Source organism: Anguilla rostrata, chromosome 4 (assembly GCF_018555375.3).
Source record: "Anguilla rostrata isolate EN2019 chromosome 4, ASM1855537v3, whole genome shotgun sequence".
NCBI classification, from domain to species: domain Eukaryota; kingdom Metazoa; phylum Chordata; class Actinopteri; order Anguilliformes; family Anguillidae; genus Anguilla; species Anguilla rostrata.
Genome location: NC_057936.1, coordinates 40637267 through 40658556, shown reverse-complemented (window position 1 = coordinate 40658556; position 21290 = coordinate 40637267). Strand labels below are relative to the sequence as shown.

The window sequence follows — 21290 nt, the reverse complement described above, 5'->3', positions numbered from 1 at the left end:
TTACATCCATGGCGGGTGATTCGTGTCGGAATTTCAGCCCTTTTTATACACATTTCCCCCATTTTATGGGACCAAAAGTAATTGGACAAATCACATAATCTTAAATAAAGATCTAATTTTTAGTCATCGGGTGATGTCTATGGTTCACAGACTTCAGGCAGGTACCAAATACAAAGGATTTGCACCCGAGGACTAAAAACTTTATTTAAGATTATGTGATTTGTCCAATTACTGTTAGGGGCTTTTTGCCTTCAGTCTTGTCTTCAGCAAGTGAAACAAGTGTTCAGTTGGATTCAGGTTGCCTGATTGACTTAGCCAGTCAAGAACATTCCAATTTTTGGCCCTGAAAAAATCCTTGGTTGCTTTAGCAGTATGTTTGGGGGCCCTGTCCTTGCAAGGTGAAGCGCTGTCCAATTACTTTTTTGAGGCATTTGGTTGGAGCAGATAAGATGTTTCTGGACAGGATAATTCATCCTACTTCTGTTGTCAGCAGTCACATCATCAATAAATTCAAGTGAGGCAGTTCCAGCAGCAGCCACACATACCCAAGCCATAACACTACCTCCACCATGTTTCCCATGTGGATTGGTATGGCTGTCAATCATGAGCAGTTTCTTTCTCTCGCTACACTTTCCTCTTTCTATCATGTTGATATAGGTTAATACTCATCTAATTTGTTGCTCATTACTCACCAGTGCATTCTTGCTTAAGAATGTTATAAACAATTTATTTTGACAAACAGTGACCACACCCAATGTTTGGCTATGTTGGTGATCGATTTATTCAGATTTTTCAGTTTCATTATGACCTGCTGTACTGGAATTCACACTTCTTTGGTCCTCATGTTGAGAGACAACAGTAATAGATTCCAAAACATAAATGCCACACCTACAATAATCTCTAGACCTTTTGTTAGCTTTCTTGTGCATGAATTAATGATGCAAAGAAACACAGTTGGACCAGAAATAACTGAGCAGCCGACTGCCAAATTACTTTCGGTCCACTAAAATGGAGGAACGATGTATAACAAGGGCTGTAATTCCTGCATGGTTCACCCATTATGGATTTCAATGCCCTCAAATTAAAGCTGTCAGTCCACACTTACAGTAGTACAGAGCCAAAACAACAAAAATTATGTGACTGTCCAAATACTTATGGACTGCACTGTATGTTAAAAATCAAGCAATTCATAAGGATTAATATACTTTGCAAGTTAAATCTAAGGGAACTCTGTATATTTTAGCAATTTCAATTTAATTTGTTTAAATGTATGCTCTGTATTTGAAAACTACATTTACAGGTACCTGTCCTCAGCAAGAGGCAACAATTGTCAACTCGATCAGGTATTTATGTTGCCATATTCCTGTGTTATTTCATTGTTTTATTTGCACATAAATTTACATGTCCTTCTGAGACCCAGCAGAACTTTTTTTCTCACATAAGTGTGGTGCAGTGGGTAGCACTCGGCTTGGGGCCTTTCTGTGTGGAGTTTGTATGTTCTCCCTCCGGGTACTCCGGTTTCCTCCCACAGTCCAAATACATGCAAGTAGGCTAATTGGAGACTCTAAATTGCCCATAGATTGATAGATTGGCGGCCTGTCCAGGGTGTATTCCTGCCTCTCGCTGGGATAGGCTCCAGCACCCCCTGTGACCCTGCAACCCTGCTCACACACCCATACCTATGGGCAATTGGCCTATCTGCATGTCTTTGGAGGAAACCGGAGTACCTGGAGGAAACCCACACGGACACAGAGAGAATATGCAAACTCCAAGGCTTCCGAGATTCGAACCCCCTCTTGCTGTGAGGCGACAGTGCTACCAAATGCACCACCGTACCGCCCTGTATTTCTTGACTGAAATGAAATGCATATGGCTGGCCATGAGCAACTTTTGGTAAATATCTGCATTGAAGATTGATATTTTGAAAAGTGCAAAAGCAATGGATAATTATTAGTTAGCAATATAAGTGTAAGAAAATGCTAGTTTATGATACAAAAAGATCTGCCCCTGAGGGCAAGGCAGGATTTGATCGTCCGACATTGTACTTTGCAGTCCTTTACTTCGGCAGTGCACCACCGTCAAGTAGCTGTCTGGAAGTGTTATTTTTTTTTTGGTCAAATGTGTCTGTGGTTTTAAAGAAGACGACAGGTCAGTAAGCACAGCTGAGCTCCGGTTGTATCCATATGGCCTGGCGATATTGTAGGAGGTTAAGTGAACGTGTAGATGGTATGTCATAATGGAGTGTAAATGTTCAGTGAACGGCGGGTAAATGTGGTGCAAAAGCAAGAGTTGAGAAATGAAAGACAATTATTATTGAGTAAGTAAGCATAGTAAAGAAAATCAGTTCAAGTGGGGCTTGAACCTGTGACTCAACGATCCATAGACCATGACATTACCACTCAGCCACAAAGTGGCTAGCTGTAGTGACTGGCAATTTTCTTGGGTAAAAAGATATGTCCATTTTGCGTGTGTATGCAACATTTTGATTGGCTGGTGTACATAAAATGACCAATGGGTAGACATTCTTTGTGGGCTAGGAGCATTTCTGGCAGGAAAAAGGAGGAGAAAATGCAAAATCCCCTTAGTTTGGGGCTTTATTGTGTGGATATGTGAAGTTGTTAATGAATTCTGTCTGTTTAAATGGAGTCAGAATGTACCAAAATTAATGTTTTTAAGGGCTGAGAGTCTGTGGCTGTTGCGGTTATTTCTGTGGGGAACCCTGAAAAGTGCTGTATAGGTATGGGGCATGCCGCCCCGCCAAGGCGTAACTTGGCAGAATGGCATATCTGCCATCCCAATGGATGGATGCATGGAGGTCTGTTGCCTGTTGCCCAATCGCTACGCTGGTCAAAATAAATGAAATCTAAAGTAATTCATCCTGAAAACCTACGTATTTCATACAGTTGCAATCAAAATTATTCAACCCGTGGAAACTGTAAATATTTTTAAATGTATGCTTTTTGGGACACTTGAAACAAAAAAAACAACATGTATGTCACTTGTGTGTTCTGTTAAAATTCAAAATAAAAATGTATTTTTTTAAGATTTCTGGGTAGCATGTAAATTTTGTATTTCAGCCATATCATAAATATTCAACCCCCATTCAATATCACCATTTTTAAAATATTTGCTGGTCTGTAGAGTGACTAAATTTTGTGGAAACACACTTAAGCCCTTAGGAAATCCATAACGATACTGTTTGCTTCACCTGTGAGAAACATAAATCAAATAAATTTGAAGCTGACTAGCAAACATGCCAAAGACAACGGAGCTCTCTCAAAAGTTAAGAGAAGAAATTATTTCATTGCATAAAAAAGGCAATGGATACAAAAAGATCTCCAAGATATTGAAAGTTCAAAGAGACACAATTGGCAGCATCATAAGGACGTTTAAAAGTCATGGAATAGCAGTAAACCTACCTGGACGTGGAAGGAAGAGTACAGTTAAATCAACTGGTATCAGGCACATCGTAAGAACTGCTGAGAAAACCACTCATATTACTGCCAAAGGCTTACAGGATGACCTTTTGAAAGCTGGAACAAAAGTACCAGTACAGACGATAAGAAGGATATTGAACAAGCAAGTCCTTCATGGCTGGACACCTCGCCGCACTCCACTCTTAACCAGTAAGCATATGAAAAATCGACTTGAATATGCAAGACATCATTTGGATAAGTCTATGGAGTTTTGGGAGAATATTTTATGGAGTGACGAGACAAAACTGGAATTGTTTAGACCCATGGATAAGTGGTATGTCTGGTGCAAGAAAGGTGCAGCTTATGACAAGAAGAACACTATCCCCACAGTCAAGTATGGAGGTGGGTCAGTCCTTCTGTGGGGGTGTTTTGCTGCTTCTGGTACTGGCAATCTTCAGCATGTTACTGGCACCATGGATTCCTTGAAATACCAGGCCATTCTGGAGAAGAATGTGATGCCCTCAGTGCATAAGCTGAAGCTTGGTGATCATTGGACTTTTCAGCAAGACAATGATCCCAAGCATACATCCAAGTCAACCAAAGCTTGGTTCAGGGAACGATCTTGGAATGTCATTGACTGGCCTTCTCAGTCCCCAGATTTAAATCCCATTGAAAATCTTTGGAAAGATTTGAAGAAAGCAGTGGCATCACAAAAACCAAAGAATATCGGTGAACTTAAAGCATTTGCACAGGAAGAATGGGCCAAGATTCCAAAAGAGAGGTGATAGAGGTTTGTGAGCACTTGTAGGAAGCGTTTATTGGAAGTTATAAAAGCTAAAGGATGTTCCACAAAGTACTGATTTTGGGGGTTGAATAATTTGGTCATTGATTTTTTTGGAGAGAATTTCATTTTTTTCCTTCTAACAAATAGTAAACTCAGCTGTATGTTTTCAAAATCACTTGAACATGTTCTAATAAACAAGTATTTCTGTTTACAAAGGCTTTAGTTGATACATTGACATGAAATTTTATTCACATCACAAAGACATCTTATGGGTTAGAGGGGTTGAATAATTTTGATTGCAACTGTATATTGCAATATAATCCTGCAGTTATATGTGGCAGTGTTTTCCGTAGTTATGTAAAGTTGTGAAATCCTGCAATATGATATTAAAGTATGCAACAAGCCAACGCTGAAATGGCCATGCAAAAACACAATGGCAATTCACTTCGTTGTTTGTGCTCAACTGTCAGCGCACAGGCTCTAGCACTCCATTAAAACATATTACTATTAGTAAATAGCCGCTATAGTGCTACAGTGACAGAATAAAATTCTCATTCGAACAGAGGCCTCCACACGGGTCATTTTAATCTTGGACACTCACGTGTTAATTATTCAATCTGATACATCAGAATCCCAATTCAAACAGGCACCATAAGTGTTCAGACAACACTTTGTATTATTAATATTTTAATATGTCACTGTTGATATTGTCACAGTCCATGATGATTTACAGGAAATAATTTCTTCAAACAGAAATGACACCCATAGATGTCCATAAATAGATGGCACAAATACTTCTCAATTCCATCTACACATTTACTGTAAAGCACACACAATAAGATCATATGGGTAATATTGACTGGATTACAAAATTATGAGTATCGAACAGCATGTGGCAGACCTGCAACAGGCCTCATAAAAGGAAATCCCAAATGTCATACTCTTCCTATAACCTCAAAATGACTCCATACTTTCACAGATAGAAACATCTACACAGTACTCATCACAGGACAGCTTACTAACCTTGTGGAAGAATTTTATTTGGGTTCCGAAACCACACTTATACTTTGTTACAACCTGCCCACAAACACAGCCTGAAGAGTAAAGAGACTGGAGTTGCAGGGGTACACATTTCTACATGGCAGGAAAAGTCATTTCATTTGTGTACACCTTGTGAAAACAAAAAATGCATTTTCTTGCGCTGACAGCAGTCAAGTTCCCTGCTAAACACCACATTACTAGAGATACCCTTCCTGAAGAGGGAAACGGGGCAAGAGAAAAGTAATTTGCATGTTTAAAAATCTGGATTTCATGAGAGCAGAATCAGTAAAACAATTGGGCATGACAGGGTCCACCCTCCTCTAACCATAGCCAACATCACTTCCTCTCTGGGAGATTATCTGCGGTCATGGGTACCAGACTTCCTCTTGCCAGACAGCAGGTGTTTCGGCTTGAGGTCAAAAACATGCCTATCAGACTCTCCTTTCCTGCCCATTCTATTCATGCCCTTCTGAGAGTTCTTCATTATCGTCTTGACCTTCTTCAACATCTGGGGGGAGAAAGTGTTGGCAAGTCAATACAACCATTGTGAAAAATATCCCTGCTACCTCATCCACACTGGCAGTGGTCAAGGAAGCAGGCCAGCAGTCCAAATCTGGCATGAGGCTTTAAACATGGCTGGGCTGACTGCGCAAATATAGCTGCCGAGCACTGGACATTCAATCCACTTGTTAATACGCGTGACGTATTGCCATTTCCGGGCAAATTCTTTCAACTCCAATAAAATCAATGCACTACAAAATCCAGCATTCTAAAGCAGTTAAAACAGCAACATTATTCTTTCGATTTTGAATTGTTGTTACGTCCCCTCCCCTTTTCAATGTCCAATTTCGCAATAGATAGCAACGTTGAATAACAGTCCTAGTTACTTCATTTAGGGATGCCAACCATCCCGCAAAATACGGAATTGTCCCTTATTTGGACAGTAGAATAGGTGTTCCGTATTTAACTCATGGCTACGGGACGCATTTTGTTTGTAGTAACCGCTGTTTTGAAGACAATTAAATAGTTAGCTAGATAGCTAGCTGGCATAACAAACATGCTGTGAGACCATTCTGACCTAAAACCCAGAATTTTAATATTGGCTAGGTGACAAGTGACGGCGAACCTATCATAAAGCTAACTGGCATTCAAACCCGGTTTCAAAGTGTGCATCTGATTGTGTCGTCGCTTCTGCCGTACCCCGCGATTCAGATAAGCGTATCTTCACTTGATTTGTTTCTGCTGTTGCTAGTTAGAGAACATAGTTGTGTGTAATTTAGAAAATCTTTTTTAAACTTGTCTCAACTGTTGCTAGTCAGCAAACTTAGTTGTGCGTTAGCTCAGAATCTCTGTAGTTGACTCGCTGTTGTTTGTTAGTTAAAGGCGTTAGTGTAACTGTGTGTGGGGGTTGGTGTTTATTTGCCCGGTATTGTTGAGCTAATTTCGAGTAGCTTCACCGGGTGCTTATCTGCCCTAATGAAGGTAATGCAAGCACGTAATTGGCACCCGGTATTTATAGCTCCAGCGGAGGCTGCCATAGGCAGCCTCGTCGTCAGTTTATCATATTTATAAACCCCATTCCCTTGTGCGCGCTGCCTCGCCCCAAATGGTCTGTTCACCGCAGGCGCAATTTATCTAACCTGATCTACCCACCCTTATCCACACCTCAGGATTTCACTGTCACAGGTGGATTATGGAACTGCCAGTCAGCTGTCCAGAAAGCTGACTTCATTACTGCCTTTGCCAAGACAAAGTCTCTTGACTTCCTGGCTCTCACAGAAACCTGGATCACTCCCGATAACACCGCCACCCCAGCTGCACTGTCTGCGGGATACTCCTTCTCGCACACCCCCAGGGCCTCTGGCCGAGGCGGGGGTACCGGTTTGCTCATTTCCTTGTCCTGGAAGTTCTGTGTCCTCCCCAGTCCTAACCTTACTTCCTCCTCCTTTGAATTTCATGCGATTACTGTAACTCATCCCTCAAAATTTCACATTATAGTTCTGTACCGTCCTCCAGGTCCACTCGGCTCTTTCCTGGACAAGCTGGACACTCTCCTGAGCTCCCTCCCTGAGGATGGCACTCCTGCTATTCTACTGGGAGACTTCAACCTCCCACCAGAGACCTCCCAACTGTCCAGGGTTGCCTCACTCCTCCAGTCTTTCGCCCTATCCCTGTCCTCTTCCCCCCCTACACACAAGGCTGGTAACCAACTAGACCTTGTATTCACCAGAAGCTGCTCCATTCCCCAACTTACAGTGACTCCCCTCCATGTCTCGGACCACTTCTTTCTTTCTTTCCCCCTCTCCTATTTACTCCCCCTCAATTCACCCAATAGCTCACCCACAGTAACTTTCAGGAGAAATCTCTCTACTCTGTCACAATCCTCATCTCCACTGCTGTCTACACTTCCCCCTCCTGCGTCTTTCTCTAACCTGCCAGTTGATCTTGCCACCTCCACCTTCAACTCCTTCCTCTCCTAGTCCCTCGACTCACTTTGTCCTCTTGTCTCCAAACCAGCACGCTCCTAACCCCCCTGCCCATGGCTGACTGAGTCACTACGCTCCAGCAGAACATCACTGCGGGCTGCAGAGAGGAAGTGGAGGAAATCCCAATCCTCTGACGACCTGACCGCATATCATACCGCTGGCGACTTTCACATCTGCCCTCACGTCAGCGAAAGCCTCATTTTTCCAATCTAAGATCAGTGCATGTGTCTCTAATCCACGCAAACTATTCTCCACCTTCTCTTCCCTCCTCATTCCTCCTCCACCCCCACCTCCCTCTTCCCTCTCCGCAGATGACTTTCTGGCCGCCTTTGAAGGAAAGGTGGCTACAATCCGGAACTCCTTCGCCCATCCAGTGAGCCCCCCAACCCCCCGGGACAAACCGACAGCCACACTGACCTCCTTTGAGATGCTGGAGGACTCCGATGTATTACAACTCATTACCTCTCGTCGTGCAACCACCTGTCCACTTGACCCCATCCCATCTAAAGTTCTCCAATCCATTTCCAGCGAGCTCCTTCCCTACCTGTCTTCCATTGTTAATTCCTCTCTCTCCTCTGGTCATGTTCCCTCTGATTTTAAGATGGCTCGTGTTACCCCACTTCTCAAAAAACCCACCTCAGACCCCTCCGATGTAACGAATTATCGACTCGTATCGCTTCTACCCTTTCTGTCCAAAACCCTTGAACGAGCAGTTCTTAAACAACTAACCTCTTTTCTCCATCAGAACAACCTGCTAGACCCTCACCAGTCTGGCTTCCGATCCGAGCACTCAACAGAGGCTGCGCTCCTAGCTGTGACGGAGGCACTTGCCACTGCAAGAGCCTCACGCCTCTCCTCTGGCCTGATCCTTCTTGACCTGTCTGCAGCTTTCGACACGGTCAACCATAAAATACTCCTCTCCACCTTGGCTGGGATGGGAATCGCCGGGACTGCCCTGTCTTGGTTCGCTTCCTATCTTGCAGATAGGACCTACCAGGTCACCTGGAAGGGGTCTGCCTCTGCTTCTCATCCACTTGTTACGGGAGTGCCGCAGGGATCTGTACTGGGTCCTCTGCTGTTCTCCTTATACACCAGATCTCTTGGTTCAGTTATTCGTTCACATGGCTTCTCCTATCATTGTTATGCAGATGACACACAACTCTTCTTTTCTTTCCCCCCCTCGGCCACACAGGTCAATGATAAGATCTCTTCCTGCCTGGCTGACATCTCCACCTGGATGGCCAGCCACCATCTGAAGCTCAACCTCAACAAAACTGAGCTGCTCTTCTTCCCGTGCAAGACCTCCTTACTTCGTGAGCTCTCAATCACGGTTGATGGCACCCCATTGACTGCCTCTCACTCTGCCAAGAGCTTGGGGGTGGTCCTGGATGACCAACTGGACCTCAAGGAGCACATCAAGGCAACATCACGGTCCTGCAGATTCCTTCTGTACAACATCAGAAGGATTCAACCACACCTGACGACGCACTCCACCCAGCTGCTCGTCCAGGCTACAGTGACCTCTCGCCTTGATTACTGCAACTCTCTCCTTGCAAGCCTGCCAGCTTGTGCCATACAGCCACTACAGATGATTCAGAATGCCGCTGCCCGACTCATCTACAACCTCCCCAAATTCTCCCACGTCACTCCTCTGCTGCGATCACTCCACTGGCTACCGGTCGCCGCCAGGATCCGGTTCAAAGCCCTGACCCTTGCTTGCTCGACCACTCCGCTCTGCGGCAGCAGGGCGCCTTGTAACCCCTCCCACCCGCCCAAAGGGATCACAGAGCTTCTCCACCCTAGCCCCCCAGTGGTGGAACGAACTCCCCGTCCCTCTCCGAACCTCCCCCTCACTACCCATCTTCCGCCGTGGCCTGAAGACTCATCTCTTCAGACTATACCTAGACTAACCACCACCACGCTGTATATTTCACTCTTTAAACACCCCCCCCCCCCCCCTTTCATGTCACTTGTTACATGTTGCCCCATCCCAGCACTTTTTCGTAATTTGTATTTGTCCTAATACTGTAGCTTATTCTTCTGCCTAGTTTGTTTTGTAGAGGTTAGGTCAGTATAGTGTTCACTGTGTGAACTGTGTTCTTGGCTAGAACTAGCTGTACAAAATAAGTATTGTACCTTACTGAACCTGTGTTTAGCAGCTGTCTATGACCATGAAATGCACTTTTTGTACGTCGCTTTGGATAAAAGCGTCTGCCAAATGAATGTAATGTAATGTGTCTTGGAAAAACGCTATGTCTACACTGCTAGACCGCAACATTTTAAAAAGCAAGACAGAGCTAGAGAGATTAATTTGATTGAGTTATGGTTTCATGTAGTTTTCTTAAATAATGTAATGGCAAAAATGACCAAAATTGGTGCTAACTGTATGGTATAAAACAAGAAGGAACTATTTTTTCTTGACAGAATCATTGGTTTCATAGAATTAACGACCAGAGGTTTTTGTTTAACAGCGGTGCAAATAGTAGAACTACCATTATTTTCCAATAACGGGACAGCCCGTTGTGGTTTATTCCTTACATATAATACAGTGGTAAGAATATATGGTAGCAGGGGTACAGTAATGATAAACTGTAATGTACACAGGTTGTGCACTAATGTAAATGCATAATGAAAACTGATAAGGACAGGTAAGAACAGAATGTAAACAGCTAGCTAACGTTAGCACCCAATTGAAAAGTTTTTTTGGACTCAGATCTGTTCAAACAACAAGGGACACAGCACTGCGGCATGTTGAAAAGACGAGAACCTCAGCCAACGCAGTAGGTTTGGACCCGGAAACAGTATTATCGGAAGGTCGAAACGTCACGGCTTAACAAGCGGATAACACATCACTTTGAATTCATAGTAGATGCACTTCCTCTGATGTGGTATGACATTTCATGAAGGGGGTTAAATGCAGTGAGTCCTGACCCTGAAAACCTCTCCTTGGGTGCATCCAGTCAGATCCAGGTATTTAATGCATTGCACTTCAAGCACACATAATGCAACTAATCAAGCCCTTAGAACAAACACCTGGAACCAGCTGGATGCACCCAAGGAGTGGTTTGGGAACCACTGGTATAGAGTGAAACGCCCTGTACAAGGGTGCATCAGCAGCACCGACAGCCTTCAGGTAATGAGTTCACGCAACGGTTCCTCAACCACTCCATACTGCAACACCCATATGCACAAGTACAAACGTGCATGCTCACACATAGGTCATACATGTACCTTTGCGTCGCGGACTCCAGACACATCCCTTGGAGGGCGAGAGGCGCTCTGGCTGCGGGTTCGTGATGTGGGAGCCTGGGACGCCTCCCGTTTGCGTTTCTTGGCAACACTCCTGGATCTGCGGGCCTGTGCTACATAGTGACTCTGAAAGGGAGGGGAGAGCAGAGATCCAAAAGTAAGCTCAGCCCCACATTTATCTACCCCACCAATTACAGGTCTTTTCAAGGCACTTTCAAGGTCCTATTCCCCAAATTCAAGAACCCGTACAACCTGTGTGAGAGATTATGAGTATTGTGGTGTGCTAATAAAACAATATAAAATGCAGATATCATTGAAAATGAACTATGACTCAGGATCAGGTCTTTCAACCTCAATCCAAATCCTAACTGCTTTGAGCAGAATGTGGATACTGATCTGAGAACAGAAATGGAAGCTTTCCGAGAAATAAAAATGACATTACAATACCTTGGTCAAAATTATGTTGATTCCAAGAATTTTAGTCCTTGATTTTATTGGTTTAAATTTGAGGATTTGATTGTAAGAAACCATGCAAACAACTGTTAACACCACCACACCAATCTCCTAATCCATCAAACTACTCACATTGTCCTTGTTGTTCATATCAAGGCCAAGATCACCCATCTCCTTCTCTAGGGTCTTCCTCTCCACCTGCAACATCAGAAAATAGACCATTAATTATAATGTACCTTACTAGTTCATCTACCCAACATTAATATCATTATTTATCATCAAATCATTATTACAGATTATTCATTCATTTTAAAAGGGCCATCTTATATGAATTATTTACAACTTAAATATATTTACCATGCATTTAAATTTGACTATGAATTTAAACAGACTACTTTAACCTTGAATTATCACAATCAATAATAATTTTAAAATACCATTTATACTGCTATATGCACACACAACCAAAAATATTAACAGACATTTAAATTAAAAAAAAAAACCGAAGACACCAGAACTTTCAAAACCATGACTTATAAATGATAATAATATTTCAATTAGTTGTTGGTTTACTATACACTTACAATATGTTCATTCGAAAACCACTCTTAAAATTATTCGTAATAGGAAGCCATGTGTTTGTCAAGGCTTATTTAACCGATTCCATCATCCCGCTAAAATAAGGTGGGAACCAGATCTCTCTGACATCACAATGATCAGCAATATTAGGAATGGCCGAATAGCAAAAGTAAAAACGCGGAGGGGCGTAAAGTCACTGAGTGTGGACTCATTGGCTGTACCTTTTTGGCTGTTCTGGGCATCCTGGGGGCCTGTATGTCCTTCTCTCTGGACGCCAAGACTTTCAGCTGCTTCTTCTCACGGATCTGCTTGGCCAACTGCCGGATCTCTTGCATCTCCTCATCCTCACTCTCCTCATCAGAGTCGTACTCCCCCGCCCTCTCCTTCAGCTCCTCCTCTTTCTCCAGCTCCTCGAGTCTCTGTGGCAGCCACGTGGCATTAGGAAAGGAGCACCAAAATCACAATTGGGTAACGTCCTTCTGTAATCAACCCCCATCGGCTCAACCAGACGTGCCCAGCCTTGAGGCAACGCTATGAGAGAGAGTGAGCCTGCACTGACCTTCATTATTTCAGGGTCAACGTAATCGGCAACATTGTGGCCTTGCCATATTTCAGGGATCTTGTCATTCTTCTCCTCCACATTCATCAGGTCCCAGTATTCTGGAAGATTTCAACAGCATGCAACATCAGCAAAAATATATAATGACAACGCTGCTCACCTGAATTACACACTGCTAAGAGAGCAGTATGGTATTGCATTTTGCACTGGGAGAAAACTTGCAGACATATTTTTTTGCTTGCATCAAATGGACCCAAAGACGTATTACTCTGAGTTAAATAAAAGTCCAGTACTTACTTCGGAGGTCCAGAATGTAATCATCTCCCAGCTCCATCTCCAAGTCTTTCTCCTGAAAAAGAAGAATGGGTAAGGAATTTGATCAAACCCAATGGCCAACATTTGTGTAAAATGACAGAATACTCTCAACCTATCTCCACATTGCTGATAAAAACCTGAATTAAACAGAAGCTCATAACAATGAGGATGTACATCAGTACCATCACAGTTTCGGAGGAGTACGCTACACTTTGACGTTCATACCAGTTTACGTTTCGGAGTGTCGACATCCATTGCCTTCCTACGAGCCATGGCACCTTCTGGAATGAAAGGAGGTCGTTCCTGTTGGAAAGTGCAAGAAAAACTGAAGTGAAATGACATTGACAGTACGAGCTGAATAAAGACCAGAACATGCAAGGCCTCACCCGAGTAGTGAAGCAACAACCTCTGTTACAAGTCCAATTCCCCAAGTAGAATACTAAAGTGCCACCCGATCTTTATGCCACAGCTGTAGAATTACATATGGACCAGGCTCAATAAGAAGGGAGGGAGAACAAGTCATGAGTAAATTGTCTTTTAAGTGGCTTTCAGCCAAATCATTTCCACGTCAGTGTCTGTCTGTACTTTATTCAGAGATGCAAAATTATGTCGATTATTGCAACTATAGCAATAATGCATAACACTTCCACAATCCAGTACAGATCTCACAACAGACAGGTTCACATTTTGCCAACAGCTGATGCTCACTCACAGCATTAACCAACGTGTTCTAGTAAAAACTGGACTGGCTCAAACGGCAATACATTAGGATTGTAATTCCCATCCTTGGTCAGAACTGCAGAAAGAAATGGATTAAAGAACTGCTCTCAAAAAAGGATTAATGAGCTGCAGTTGCATGGAGCCTGGTGACTGCACGCTACAAAAGAAAATTCGGTCAAAAAAAGGTCAATTATCAACTCATCCACCATCAGTTAAGTGAATAAGTGAAGAAAATGTAAGTTTGTCAGGGTCAATGAATTGCGCAGCACTACTCTAGGACACAAAAGGGCCTACATCCAACACATACACTGAAAGCACAGGCCTGTTACACACTGACCTTCTCATCCCTCTTGGCAGGCACAGCCAGGTGCAGCCTGTTGAGAACATCATTCACCTTCTTTCCTCTCATTTTTGTCTCGACACGATGAGTGAGCAGCCTATCACATGCCTAGAATTAAAGAGAGAAGTTTCAGGAAAGGACTTGGTTGTTAGAGCATCCGCTTGGTGTGTGTGTGGAGCCAGGAGGTTAATAGAAGTGCTGTCAGATTCATGATCATCTAATAAATGCATCATTTAATCATTATATATATTTTTTATGTATTATTAATATTATCACATCAATTCAGGACTTATTTCAGAGAAAATACAAATGCATGCAAGTAAGATACAGGGTTCTAATACAGAGATTAGGCCAGCGACTTGTAGAAAAATTAAATGTTTTTTTAAAAGATGGTGGGTCATTGCTGCATCGTAAATTTAATAAGCCTGTTTTATTGTTCATAAGAGAATTCAAGAAGCGCCTATTTCTGTTTTTCCCTTTGCATTAGAAGAGGTGCTGTGTAATTTAGGGGAGGCATACTGTCTCTCCTATAAACCGCTGGGTGAAACCTTGGCTTACATCAGTCAATGATTAACAAGTGACACCACTTGGACAGGTTGATTCCAAAATGGAGTAATTCCTATTCACAAGATAATGGATTAATATGCTTAAATCTGTTCGTATATGAATTTCTCACCTCTGTTTTGACCTGCATCACCCCCTCTTCTGTCAATGTGCTGGTCTCTATCACAGTAATGCCCTCGGCAGCAATGTCTGCAAAGATTTTCTGTGGCAAAACAAAAATATGAACATAAAGAAACTAAGAAGAAAACTTCAGACCACAAAACAAATTCTTCATGGTAACATAGGGAGTACAAGCGATCTTTTGGCTTTTTTCCCATTAAAAAGTTTTTTTTATTTTTTATTCATACCTGATGCCCTAGTAAACAACCAAACATCAGAGGCCTTGTGAAATCCTTCCAGGGACAAAACATCACTGACATCTACTGGGTGTCGATTAGACAGCCAACCAGCAGCAAGGCCTTGCAGCATCCAATCACATGATCACACAGAAGCTGTACGATTTTGCCGCCAATTGGCTGCCGTCTTTTCAGCGCCTAATAGATGCCAGTGATGATGTTTTTCCCAGAAGCATTTCACATGGCCTCTGATGTTTAGTTGTTTACATAGAGTGTACATAGGAACTGAAGAGGGAAGGATGGGCAGGTTCTGGAGCCTAGGAAGTAATGTACTACCTAGGAGTCCAAATGTACTTGCTGCCCAATGAATTCAATGTACAAAATCAAAATAATTTAACCAAAGTAAACCTGATCAGTCAAGTTTTTGTGATCATAAATTTCCTTATTTGTAACAGTTTGTGAAATGATGGTTATTTTGGTCCAGAATAATATAACATATTACATATATTTCACAATCTGCTTTTCATATGAAACATCACGATCGTTAATCGAGTTTCAAAGTACTATCGGAGCAATTTTATTTTGCCGTCAAGTCTGATATTCACCATTCTCTGTAATGGGAGTGTTTTGCACTCAACGTGCGCAGTACAGGCTTACTTCTGGAACTTCACAAGCATAAGTTAACAGAAGGCGTGCTTTCCCGTCTAGTTAAATATGCACGTATATGGTTGTTTACAACTGCATCAGGTACGATTAAAGAAAACAAAAATCACCTTTATGCCCCACAGTGGAGTAATTATATTTTTATTATTATTTTTATGTCCTTGATATTTATTTTCACTTCAGGCCATAAAAATGATGTCATCGTGAACAATTTGATCCTCGTTGCCAGCACCCCTAGCTGGCTACTTTTGTCACTTACATGGCTACGCAAAAATTTAAGGAACCCCCTGTAAAAGGTCAAGATTAGATCCGAAGAAAACTTACTCAAAATAAACTTAAGCGCATCGAGTATAAATAAGCCGATATACAATATAATATGGCTGAGCACAACAAAGTCTTAGCACTGCAAAATGGCAGTAAGGCTGAAAGACCCGATGAAGTGACTGACCACAGTGCTGCAGCCAACGCACTCACCTGGTTCTCTTCCGAGAGCTCGCTTATCTTCTTCACATCACACTTGTTGGCCACTACGATCAAAGGCTAAAGGGGGAAAACAATAGACACATAAGCATTAGGTTTAATTCAAACAAAACGTGTAAGCAGGTAGGCAATTCAAATCCCTTTTCCCTCCCAGTCTGCCTGTATTCTAAAGAAACTCTATTTGCACAAGAGGCATTGAAGAAACACAATGAGTAAAGTATTAAATATGTCCGTTCTGTATTTTTGGAGAAATATGCGTTTTAAATTTATCGTCCTATTTTCAACCGGGAAAAAGAAGTTGTCAACTTGGTGCGTCACAAATACAGTCCCACCACTCCCCTTTCCACGCCCCGCAAACCCATGGATAACTCGAGACCCATAGTTTGCGCTGCTGGCTTACAGGCAAGACAATGCAAATATTTGACTAACGTTAGGTTCACTTAAATTAGAGTGCCTTTTAAGGACTATTAGATTATTTCTGGTTATATTCATTTAGCTAGCTAGCTAACGTTAGCTAGCTAGGTAGTTTGCTATCATAAGGCAATGTTATCGATAATGTTAGCTAGCTAGTTTGCTTTGATGAGGATGTTATAGTTGTGCTTATCTTAACTTGGCTAGCTAGATAGCAAAAATTATAATTGGATATAAGTCAACGTCCTTACCTTAGCTATCTATCGATACTTGATATACTACTAAGCTAAGTAGCTTGTGAAAATTCAGTCTCCCAAAAAGAGCGCGTATCATGGGGGTAGCTAAGGTAACGGGGCACGGTCTGTCAATTATAGCTAACTGACAGTTCTCATTACCACGCCCAGACGGTTCGGGTGAACTTTTATAGTGGGAAATTTAGGCTTAGAAAAATACGTTTTAAAGTACATTGAAATGACTGAATAATAAAAAACTTATGCACATTTGTTTTGTTGTTGCCTAAAGACAACTGGGAAGTGTCACGTTCAACCACCATGTTACTCCTTTAAAATGGTTTCTTCCACATGCCTCATCAATTCCTCTTTCAAATGGTGAACACTTCACTGAACCCCTGCCCCCAGGAATACTTTTCATACTAAATGGTTCTTAAGATTACTCATCCTTTTCGTTTCACAGCCAGGAGTGCATAAGCACACCATGTTGGTAGCCCCTGTGGTCAGGCACAGGTAGCCAGCTCACCTTGTTGGCGAAGAGGGGCTTGATGTTGTTGAAGAGCTCCAGCTGCTGATCCAGAGTCTGACCGCATTGCTCGGACACGTCCATGACATAGAGCACAGCCGAGCGCAGGTGGGCCAGGGCGGTGATGGCTTGCATCTCGATGGTGTTCCTCTCTTCCAGCGGGTGGTCCAGGATCCCAGGGGTGTCAACCACCTGGAGGAGGGGTGTACCAACAAAGTTTTACACACAATAACATCTACTCCCAACACAGTGCCCCACCTCCCACCTTACCACCTCACCTACAGTTTAGCATACCTTCCCAAATTATATAAGACATTAGGTTTGAAAAGTAAAAAAAGAAACAAATACACAGAAATAATTAAATAAATGGTAATAGGTGGCAGAGTGGAGCAGTGGTTAAATACTGGGCATGTGTCCAATAGCTCGCAGGTTCTCAGGTAGGAAACCGTCACCATGCCCTAGACCATGGTGCCTGAAACTCACCATCCCTTCCATAAAATAGTCCAGCTGGGTAAATAAATATAAAAGGCAAGCCAAGTCAACTGTCCTCAGAAATGTCACAAATACTAATAACAAAGAGATTCTTGAAGCATTGAGCCATCTTTCGATTAGAAAACATGAAAACCAGAAAAGCGGTGGGTGACATTGAAAGCCAGTCTTTATGGAGATTTTCACATAAACCAGCCAATTGCTGAGGAGAGAAGGAGACGAGAATAGGTTTTAGACATGAGCTCACCTGCCAGCGTAGGTACTTGTAGTCCATGTGGCCCACAAACAGGGACTTGGTGGTGAAAGCATATGGCTGTACCTCCACATCTGCTCTGGTTACCTTGAAAACACATAAGCCAGGTGATAATACAAGACATTTAAACCACTTCAATTAAAAATAAACATAGTAAATTCTAAAACAGGATCAATGTGAACATAAGCTGTAGGTGCCCAATACCTTGTTGATGAAGCTCGACTTCCCAACATTGGGGTATCCACACAAAAGCAGGGTTCTCGTGTTGGGATCAATGGTTGGCAAACGGGACAGATGCTGTCGCACTGAAGGACAAAAGGAAAATATTAGTCAAGCTTTTTGACATATTAATACATGTAATGACAAACCTTAAACAAATCTACTTTGAGAATGAAATTTAGTCTTACTTTCTAGTCTTGTTTTGCATGTGAATTTTTTTTCGTTTATCAGAGACAGTGACCAGGTAAGGAATGCCATACATCTGGACCAACCATTTTTCCAACCAACTATTAGAACACAAAGCCTGTATTGTATCGAAGCAACTTTTTTGCCAGACACTTGTCATGAGTGGCAGTGTAGTGTAATGGGTAAGGAACTCGTCTTGTAACCTAAAGGTCACAGGTTCGATTCCTGGGTAGGGCACTGCTGTTGCTTCAATATATATCCAGCTGCATGAATGGATGCAATGTAAATGCTATGTAAAAAATTGTGTAAGTCGCTCTGGATAAGAGCATCTGCTAAATGTAATGTAATGCAATGACAGCTAACAAAGCTTACATTTTTGGTGGCTGACCAAGTTGAATAATCACTGAAGGAATTCTGGTTAAATACCATACTTGAATACATGGCAAACCCCCTCTCAAAAAAACAAAAAAATGTTGAAATTGAAGGCACCACTTCTTAGTTACATGTCACAATGCAATGCTGCTTCAGGCACACACGATTCTCTCACTGTGCCACAGCATCAGAGCGATGGCCGGCTCACCTTGCTCCAGGTACTCCAGGCTCTGCTTCTGCCTCTTCAGGATGGTACACATCCTGCCCAGAGCTGCCCGCTTCAGCTGCTTACAGCGGTACAGGGAGTCCCCATACTTCATCAGCCTCACATAGTCCTTGGCAACACTGCCGTGAAAAAACACAACAGGTGTCTGCATCAGCCATCACATTTAACAAAAAAAAAAACGCAAACAGAAGCAATGTTTAAGCAGTCACAAACAAAATAAAAGCTATGGGCTAAGTCATTTATTTACTTTTTTTCAATGCGCAAATGCACCTTCCCATGTAACACTAAGTTTTGTTCATGTTTTTAAGCGCTGAGATAACTTATAATGTGCATTACAAATATACCAAGTAGTCATTACTCCTGAGTGAAATTAGGAAAAAAAACAGTCTAAGACAAGGGTAAAGCAGTGGTGCTTGAACATTACAACACATATCCCAGCCACTCCTTATTTGCAAGCTCACTTCATTCCCCACTCTCCACAAACAACAGACTTCAATTTTCTTACTTGTCAATCAGATTCTTTGCTATGTTTATCTGTCCCAAGGCCAGCTTGTAGTGGTCTTTGTCATACAAAACGTTCATCAAGTCTGCATAAAATGGGTGAATGTCCTGAGAAAATATAAAAGCAACATTTTCAGCAAATTTAAAACTAAATCATCAACATAGGTACACTGTATTTAAATGTTTTCTAAATTAATAATTATATTCGAATGTACTTACGTCCAGCTTTGGGAAGTCCGTCAGTATCTGAGTAAGCCTGTCATGATAGTTCTGCTGGGTAAATTTCACTTTTCTCATGTAGAAATGCCTGATGCGATGGATCTGATAGTGCTTATGTATAACTGTGGGAGTTTTCCTTTGAGTTTTCGATAATGTGATGTCTATGAAGTCCTACGAAGAGGGTGGAGGAAAATACAAATTAATAGATTAAAAGCCAAGTAATATAGCACCCACGAAAATACGTGGAAGCCAAAATTTAAGACGAAAAGAAATGAGTAAAATCTTAACGTTGCACAAATTGACAGAGACAATCTTAATGATTTAACTTACCGATCGTTAACTAACAAGCGCACGCCAGTAAATGCCTGCTGATTTTGGCTCAACTAACTTGTTAAATATGAAAAATGTCCACTGACAGGCTAACGCACGTTTTGTTTCGCCTCAGTTGCGGCCACGCGATAACAGTATTCCTTCACATAATACAATCGAAATATCGTATGATAAACAATGCTAACAGACATGCTTACGTGTAAATTTTGGTGGCTAGCTATCAAACCCAAGTAGCAAGCTAGCCATCGGCTCCACGAGTTCAAAACACGTGTCTGATACAGTAAGTGCCTGCCATTCTAACGACGTATGTTTTCGTACTCTACAAAGTTCAGACTTTGACAAATCCATAAACAGCCTAACAGTAAGACAAAATAAAAGTATTTCGTTTATACCTTTGCGGTGGGAACCACCATAATCTTCTTGAAATTATAAAGGGCCATCGTGATTCCGTACAACGGTCCTCCTCGGTTGGACGTAACCTGAGAAAAGGAAAGAAAGGTTTTAACAATTCTACTTCCGGTTATTTGATAAGTAGCTTTCAAAATAAAAGTTCAAACTTCCGCTCCCTTATTTATACCATGCTATGGCGTAATTTCCGGGAGGATAGAGGGTTAAACCCCCAGCATAACAAAACAGTAATATAGTAGCCTGATATCAGACAGAATTGTCAACTCGTTACACTCTATTTCTGCAGTGGGCGCCTGCGCGGATTCAGAGGTCTGGACCCAGGCAAGTAATATAGCATATTGATGAGAAATGTTTCAAATAATCAAGATATGCCTGTTTAAGTAAAACCATGGCTGTCGGCCAATCAGAATTGAGGATTTATCCGCGCAATGGTATAAATACATATGCCATCCAAAATTTCTCACACCCTTAATAAAGATTTAAAAAAAAAAAACAGGTAGCATAACAAGTAGCTTATAAACTTATTTCAGAAATAAGTGTCATAAATATTCACACCCCTATTCACACCTGTGTACATTGTACACAGTCCCTTCGCAAGGATAACTTTAGTGAATCATTTTCTACAGTGTTTAATGTGATTGGTGAATATACTACAGGATCTTCGATTATTCCTGCATACAGAATCTTTCAAAACTTTCAAGTCTTTTCAGTTTTTCAAGAGCTTTCAGTCTGCACTTGTGGACTTCCCCCTTCAGTTCAATCAGAATTACGCCCAGAGACTGGGATTGGTCAGTACACCAATCAGTTGTTTTATTCGGTGGCCCAGCACCAAGGGTGGGTAGGACCATAGACATACATACATAGACGCCGCATTGGCCTGGATCGTACGTCAACGTCGCCGCCATATTGGTCCAGGCAAAACTGGCGTGAAAACAA

At 42.1% G+C, this 21290-nt stretch overlaps 1 protein-coding gene and 1 long non-coding RNA gene across 2 annotated transcripts in view; one reads left to right on the top strand and one right to left on the bottom strand.

The window, feature by feature from the left end:
- The window catches only part of LOC135253406 (uncharacterized), a 217237-nt gene that overhangs the window by 58093 nt on the left and 137854 nt on the right, over positions 1 to 21290 (top strand). The window lies entirely within an intron of this gene.
- gtpbp4 (GTP binding protein 4) lies at positions 5220 to 20498 on the bottom strand. Its single transcript, XM_064332669.1, has 17 exons — positions 20339 to 20498; positions 19617 to 19787; positions 19402 to 19505; positions 18879 to 19015; positions 18098 to 18198; positions 17888 to 17980; positions 17152 to 17343; positions 15979 to 16044; positions 14619 to 14708; positions 13940 to 14050; positions 13108 to 13185; positions 12865 to 12916; positions 12568 to 12668; positions 12230 to 12427; positions 11562 to 11627; positions 10959 to 11102; positions 5220 to 5749 (listed from the first exon to the last, which is right to left on the bottom strand). Exons 1-17 carry the CDS (start codon positions 20384 to 20386, stop codon positions 5597 to 5599), a joined length of 1905 nt encoding a protein of 634 aa, XP_064188739.1. The 5' UTR covers positions 20387 to 20498; the 3' UTR covers positions 5220 to 5596.